Here is an 8,586-nt window from a genome sequence, read left to right on the forward strand (position 1 = left end):
ACCTCATTTTCCTATATTATGCTCATATTGGTCTAACTCATTGGTTATAACATATATTTCTCACTTCCAAACAAAATCCGCCTACAGTCACATTGTTAAGTTGGAAAAAAATATATTAACATTTCAGAATGAGTTAGAAAGTGAAAAGTAGAAAGTTCCTTTGTTTTAAACATGACACAGAAAATAAAGTAATCAACCAGACCAAAGATCAAATGACCAGTCACCTAGATTGGGCACTCTAACTCATAAGAATTGATTCCAAACAACCACCACATAAATGAAGATTGTCAAGTTCACAAAAATTCAGCATAATGGCATTTGGGGATAAAAGCAGCAGGTGAAAAGTTAAAAATGTTTTCTATATGCAAAACTCAAGTGCTCAACCTGACTCCTCCATCAGTTGTCAGGTCCCTTATACTGGCATCCTGTATCCTATCAGAGATCAGTGGCTGTATGAGCAACAAATATCCATTAGCCAATCAGTTTACTGTGAATGTTGGAGATGATGATGGATGGTGCCTCAGCCAACTAAAGTCCTTTGACTACAGTTATAAACCCTACTTATAGTGGATTTAGAGATTGCAGCTTACGATATAGAGGTGAAAATCAATGTAGACTAATACTTATCAAATGTTGGGGTTTTCTCCATTGTAACTTATTCTCACATTTATTCTTTCTCTTCCACGAATTCTTGGCATCAAGTTAACCTGCTTCTTTGCTTTAGAAATCCGTGACTGTTTCAATCTTTGAGATAGTCATACAAGTATCAAAAACAAGGTTAGCTAACAAGCTGATGAAAAATAACTTTTGCCTATGACAAGATGCAAGATCTATTAATCTAGAAGACTTGTTTAAGTCACAGAAGGGAAAGGTGAAGAGATGAATAACAGGTCAAAATGAGGAATCTTGAATTGCAAGTCATTATTGCGGTGGGCATTCGTTTCATAAGTAAGGTTATCTGCTATAGCATTAGAAATAACTGGATGGAAATATGAACTATGACGATTGAGAGTCTATTACAAGTGATGAATCATCTATTTTTGGGGCTGCTATATAAAATATGGATAATGAGAGGTATTCCTATCCATGATTCATGATAAATTTAAAAAAAAGAAGAACAAAACGTAGGCAACCCATATTTTATAGGTGTGAATCTTTTTTTGTCAAAGTTCGGTCTATTCAAAGACACATTCTACACCATAGAGTCATTTGGTAACAAGAGTTGGAAAACTTCCCAACACCTGTTAACTCCTGCTAAATGCTCAAAAATGGGTTAAAAGAGTTAGTTGGTAATGGTTGTTGGGGGGGTTCAAGTGTGAGTCTTGGCATTATCTTGGAAATATTTGCAAAGAGCCCATTGTTTTTTCAAGGAGATAGTGATGTAGTAACAATTGCTCATAAACAAGAGCAACAACAAAGCCTTTATCCCAAATTTATGGTTTCAGCTATATGAATCCTATTCCTCCATTCAGTTTTGTTAAGGTCAATTCCTTCTTCAAGTTAACTATTATCATATACTTCTTAACCACTTCTAACAAATTTCTTTTAGGCATACCCTCTAATTTTCCGTACCCCATTAACTATAACCTTATAACTTCAACTAACTAGTGCATTTAGTGGACTTTGTTCTAGTATGACCAAATCATCGCAGTTAATTCCCTCTCATTTTATCCTTAATAGGAACAACCTATAACTTTCTATGAATGCACTCGTTACTTATCCTATCCCTTAATGCACATCCACAAGATTATCGTGACATTTCATTTTGCTACTCATTTCCTGAACATGTTGTTTTTTGCTCAGTTAATTGCCCTATATTACGACCTGTAAAGCATCGTCCATCTTATAGCAGTCCTATAGAATTTTTCCTTCAATTCCGCGGGTATTCTACTAGACTATTACACAAATCCCAGCTCATCTATAGCTATTTTTGTTGCAGCGGAGGGGCTTCACAGACACAGAAGATATTTATACAAGAGTGGACAAAGAGAACAGCACACAAGGATTTAAAGTGGGTCGGTTAGTATGACCTACGTCCACGGACGAGAACAACAGAGAACTTCACTAATCACAAAAGAGAAGATTACAAAAGAGGAGATCACTCTCTATCTAGAGACTCACACAAAGAAAGGGGCTCTTTCTATATCACTCTCTTCTCTATTTTCTCTCTACTCAACTGAGTTCTGATGATTCTAAACACTCAAATCACACCCCCAATATATAGCTTACAAATATTAATAAAATAATATACAAGGGTTGTTGGAATAGTAGAATTAGGCAAAAATTAGGTTCTCTTTTGAAAATCTTCAAAAGCACGTTTTTAACAAATCTCCACATTGCCTTTGAAAATGAAGATCTTCTCTTCACTCTTATTGTCTCGTCAGAAGTCCCTTACAGGCTTAATCTCCACTTTGTCGAACTCCAAGCAATTCGAGGCAATGCTCGAACTTACGCGAAGGTACGGGCTTTGTCATCATATCTGTTGCATTATCTGCAGTACCAATCTTCTCAATCTTGATGACTTTAATTTCTCTGATAAAATAATACCTAACATCTATATGTTTGGTTCTTTCATGATACATCTGATGCTTCGTCAAATGTATAGCATTCTGACTGTCACAAAATACCGTAGTAACACCTTGATGTAAGCCGAGATCTTCAACCAAACCTCTTAACCAAATAGCTTCTTTCACTGCTTCTGTCACTGTCATATACTTTGCATCTGTGATAGACAAAACAACTGTAGATTGTAGAGTCGCCTTCCAACTAATGGCACTACCTGAAAGAGTGAATATATAACCTGTCAGGGATCGTCTCTTATCCAAATCACCCGCATAATCTGAATCAGAATAGCCAAGTATTCTGAAATCTAAGTATGTGTTCCTGCCAAAATTCAAACTAATATTAGCAGATCCTCTCAAATATTTAAGTATCCATTTCACAGTCTGCCAATGGACATTTTCAGGCTTATCCATGTACCGACTCACAACACTGATTGTATGTAAAATATCTAGATGGGTGCAGACTATCGCATACATAATGCTTCCGACTGTACTCGCATAAGGAATACAAGATATGTATTGCTCCTCCTCAGTCTGAGGTGACAAATCTGTTGAAAGACGAAAATGAGCAGCAAGCGGTGTCTTTACAGGCTTGGCATCAAGCATGCCAAATCTCTCCAACACCTTCTTGATGTATTTCTCCTGAGATAGGAATAAACTTCCTTCTTGTTTGTTTCTGTGGATCTCCATCCCCAAAATCCTCTTTGCTACTCGTAAGTCTTTCATCTCAAACTCATGTTTGAGTTGTGATTTCAACTCGTTAATTTTTAACATATCTTTAGCTGCAATCAACATGTCATCAACATACAAAAACTAATACACAAAAGAACCATCATTGAGCTTTTTATGATAAACACAACTATCATATTTACTCCTAGAGTAACTATGCTCAAACATGAAAGTATCAAATCTCAAATATCACTGCCTCGAAGACTGTTTCAACCCATAAAGAGATTTCTTCAACCTACACACATGGTCTTCTTTACCTTCGACAATGAACCCTTCTGACTGATGTATAAAGATCTGCTCCTCAAGCTCGCCATGTAGAAAAGCTGTCTTCACATCAAGTTGCTCAAGCTCCAAATTAAAATGAGCAATCATGGCAAGCAACACGCGGATTGAGATGTATTTTACAACTGGAGAGAATACTTTATTGAAGTCCACACCTTCGATCTGACTGTAGCCTTTAGTTACCAAGCGTGCCTTGTACCTTATAAAATCATATCCAGAGATCCTTCTTTCTTCTTGAAGACCCATTTACAGCCAATGATCTTCTGTCCCCTTGGTGGCTTCACTAGCTCCCATGTCTGATTCTTGTGAAGAAACTTCATCTCTTCAGTCATCGTAACAGTTCAATTTGCAGTCTCATTGCCACTAATAGCCTACTTATAGGTAGAAGGCTCTAGAACCTCAATCGATTCTGCTATACTCAAAGCATAAGTAAGCATGTCAGCATAACATTGAGGAGGTCGCATCTGTCTTTTTGTTCTCCCGATGGTAATATTATACTGTTGCTCTTACGGTGTATCAGCATCTAAAATTGAACCTTCCGCAGTATCAACTGGTTCAACATGAGCGCCCACAAACACTTTCTTTGAAGCTGAGCTCTCTAGCTCCACCTGCTTGCTAGACTCTTTTTTAGTACTTGTAATGTCAATAACAAAATCATTTCTCAGGTGAAGCATAGATTTCTCATCAAAAGTGGCATCCCTACTAATAATAAACTTGGGTGATTTAGGATTAGAACATCACAATCTATATCCCTTCATCCCAGTAGCATATCCTAGAGAAACAGTTTCAGTTTGTGGAGAGTAAAAATAAGGACTCTCCTAGTACAACAAGGACTGTTCAAGGTCTTGTCCGGAAAGGATAAGTTACCGGAATCTATGCCCGATGGTGAGAAAGAAGAGCTGGAGATAAAGGCGCATAGTGTCATACAGCTCTATTTGACCGATGAGGTCCTGCAGGAGGTTACAAATGAAGATACCGTCGTCGGCAAGGAAGGTATGCGAATTAAAGACCACTTAGATGAACTTAACACTATTCTTATGGATTTAAAGAATATTAATGTTAAAATCGACGAAGAAGATCAAGCCCTGATCTTGTTATGTTCATTACCTCCTTCCTATGAAAATTTTGTCAATAGCATGTTATACGATAGAGATACACTTTCTTTTGAAGGATGTCAAATCAGCCTTACATTCAAAAGAGTTAAGATAGAAAGTGTCTGTCGTAGGAGGAGAGGATCAAGCTGAAGGCTTGTTCGCTCGTGATCGTCCTGAAAAGGGTGTTGGTGGTAGAGACAAATCTAGAAACATGTCTAGATCAAAGTCCAGGCCAAGGAAAAATATTGAATTTTATTACTGTCACAAATATGGACATATAAAACCTAATTGTTCAGCGTTTAAAACAAAGGATAATTCACAATCAAAGTCTGGGGATGTAAAACCTTCAGTTGCCACTGTAACTGAAGAGTCTTCTAGTTCACATGAAGTTCTTTCAGTTAGTGTTAATACTCATTCACAAGAAGAGTGGGTTCTTAATTCGGGTTGTTCCTATCATATGTGTCCGCATAGGAATTGGTTTGTCACATATCAGTCTATCAATAGTAGGAATATCTTGTTGAGAAATAACATGCATTGCAAGACTGTTGGTATAAGATCAATTAAGATTAGAACTCATTATGGTATTATTAGAACATTGAGCAATGTCTGTCATATTCTAGAGTTAAAAAAGAACCACATTTCTTTAGGCACCATTGACTCAAATGGTTTTAAATTTTCAGCTGAAGATGGAGTTTTGAGAGTAAGCAAAGGCTCTCTTGTTGTGATGAAAGAAAAGAAGGTAAATACTCTCTATATCCTTAAAGGTAGTACAATGACTGGTGCTGCAACAGTGTCATCCTCAGAGGATTCAGATTCTGACACTACACGTTTGTGACATGCGGTTAGGGCATATGAGTGAGAGAGGACTGGATGTATTGAGCAAACAATGTCTGCTTTATGGTCAGAAAATTAGTAAGCTAGACTTTTGTGAGCATTGTGTTTTCAGCAAACACCATAGAGTATCCTCTAGTACCGGTGTCCATAGAACTAAGGGTACCTTAGATTATATTCATTCAGATATTTGGGATCCCTCTCAGGTTCTATCGAAAGGTGAAGCTCGTTTTCTGCTAACATTGATTGATGATTATTTCAAAAAAGTTTGGGTGTATCCTTTGAAGCATAAGAGTGATGCGTTTGCAACCTTCAAGCAATTGAAGGTTATGATTGAGAAGCAAACAGGAAAGAAAGTGAAGCGCCTCAGAACAGATAATAGGATGGAGTTTTGATCCACAGAGTTTGACCAGTTATGCAAGAATGAAGGTATTGTGCATCATCGTACAGTTCGGCTGATTTGTTAAAAATGTGCCTTTGAAGATTTTCAAAAAAGAACCTAACTTTTACCTAATTCCACTATTCCAACAACTCTTGTATATTATTTTATTAATATTTGTAAGCTATATATAGGAAGTGTGGTTTGAGGGTTTAGAATCATCAGAACTCAATTGAGTAGAGAGAAAATAGAGAGAAGAGAGTGAGATAGAAAGAGTTCATTTCTTTGTGTGAGTCTCTAGATAGAGAGTGATCTCCTCTGTTGTAATCTTCTCTTTTGTGATTAGTGAAGTTCTCTGTTGTTCTCGTCCGTGAACGTAGGCCAAACCACGTTAAATCCTTATGTGATGTTCTTTTTGTTCACTCTTGTACAGACATCTTTTGTGTCTGTGAAGCCCCTCCGCTACAACAATTTTCTCTCTACTTATCATTAATTAAAGCAGCTTAAGAATTTGCTTATGAGCATACTACTTATATCCTCTTTTTTGCTCTCCAAACCCCTTTTTAAGCTGTCATTTCCTAATTCCCAAAATTCTGTTCCGTAAAGTATAATTAGCGTAGTCTTTGATATAGCCGCCTTATGAAATTTCCCTTTAACTTGCAAATTTTAGAAAGAGAATTTCTAATGTTTTTTTTTTTCATCTATTTGTTTGCTATTTTTTACGCAAGTATTTGCATTCTAGGGCTTCTATCTCTTTAGGGTCTGAATCGGTTACCCTTCTTAACCAAGGCCGGTGATCATCAAATGACAGATTTACCCATGAAGTCCTGGGCAAAGGGTTCACACAGGGGAAGAGGGTAAAAGTGTAATACTGGAAAGAGGGAAAACCAACAGCGGTGTTTACCTTGGTGAAGAGGTGGGCTCTGTGGTCGGAGGAGGAGAGGAGCTTAAACTCCATAGGCGGTGACCTGAACCCGGAGCAGTACGACGGGAGCACTACCAGTCCATCGGCCGTCACCCCCCAAATCCCCATCCTTTTTATTACAAAACAAAACAAAAATACCTCCTTTAATAAAAAAAAATTGGCCCAGAACAAAAAAAAAATTTTTTTTTTTTTTTGACAAAGTCCCCAGAAACTTTTTGAGACGATATTTTTTGGAGCTGGGTGTGCCGAGAGATTTGAGGATGAGTACGGAGCAGAAGTCAGCGGCAAGTGGCGGTCTGTCATATATTGATATAAATTTATTTTACGAACAATCCAACAACAATTGCTGCTGTAGCATGGTGGTTATTACGTTAGCCTTACAACCTGATGAAGGGTACTAGATCGATCCCGGGGAGCAACAAACCTAGATTTTGGGTAGATTTTCGTTTTTTAAAGCTTATTAGTTATTTTGGCTGTTAATGGTTTTTTATATTTTTGATAAACATACTATAAAAATTGTTTAAGTATAATAGTACTTTGCTAAGTCAAAGCTAGTTTTTTTAAGTAAGCTTATAAGGTAGTTTTTCTAAAGTTGTGCCATATTAGCTTTTTAAAATGGGACTTATAAGCTAATTGGATAACATTGTGTTTTTCTTATTGTGTTTTTATACAAAAAAACACCATGGTGTTGTGTTTTTTCCTTAATATGTTTTCAAAACACTATGTTAAGTATTTTTAATCAACACTAGTTTCAACCATTATAACATTAGTGTTAAATAAATTATTAATATATTATATATTAATTATAATAAAATATATTGTAAATAAAATGCTATAATATTTAGTTTACATTATTATAGTATTATAAGTATTAAATGTAATGTAATATAATATTGTATAATGTATTATAATATTATATTATACTTTAATAAGTTATATTATATTATAATTATTATTATATTATAATTATTATGTATTATTTTCAAATAATTATATATTTAATTATATTGGTATATCAATTTGTTATTGTTGTATATTATATTAATATGTTTATAATAATGTTATTTTCTTATTAATATAATATTATACTATTATTAATATAATGTGCTATACCAGCTTTTTAAAATGGGACTTATAAGCTAAGGCTTCCTTTGGATAACATTGTGTTTTTCTTGTTGTGTTTTTATACAAAAAACATCATGGTGTTGTGTTTTTCCTTAATATGTTTTCAAAACACTATGTTAAGTATTTTAGGTCAACACTAGTTTGAGCCATTATAACATTAGTATTAAATAAATTATTAATATATTATATATTAATTATAATAAAAAATATTGTAAATAAAATGCTATAATATTTAGTTTACATTATTATAGTATTATAAGTATTAAATGTAATGTAATATAATATTGTATAATGTATTGTAATATTATATTGTACTTTAATAAGTTATATTATATTATAATTATTATTATATTATAATTATTATGTATTATTTTCAAATAATTATATATTTAATTATATTGGTATATCAATTTGTTATTGTTGTATATTATATTAATATGTTTATAATAATGTTATTTTATTATTAATATAAACACTAGTTTGAGCCATTATAACATTAGTATTAAATAAATTATTAATATATTATATATTAATTATAATAAAATATATTATAAATAAAATATTATAATATTTAGTTTAGATTATTATAGCATTATAAGTATTAAATGTAATGCAATATAATATAGTATAATGTATTATAATATTATATTATACTTTAAT

The 8,586-nt window shown here is 34.0% G+C and overlaps 1 protein-coding gene across 1 annotated transcript in view; it reads right to left on the reverse strand.

The window, feature by feature from the left end:
• LOC109837127 (UV-B-induced protein At3g17800, chloroplastic-like) overlaps positions 1–7,009 on the reverse strand; it is a 10,261-nt gene extending 3,252 nt beyond the window's left edge. The window contains exon 1 of the mRNA XM_020405226.1: positions 6,781–7,009. Within this exon, the coding sequence (XP_020260815.1) occupies positions 6,781–6,909 (129 nt within the window). The 5' untranslated portion in view covers positions 6,910–7,009. The remainder of the gene's footprint in view (positions 1–6,780) is intronic.

The sequence above is a fragment of the Asparagus officinalis genome, chromosome 4 (genome assembly GCF_001876935.1).
Source record: "Asparagus officinalis chromosome 4, Aspof.V1, whole genome shotgun sequence".
NCBI lineage: Eukaryota > Viridiplantae > Streptophyta > Magnoliopsida > Asparagales > Asparagaceae > Asparagus > Asparagus officinalis.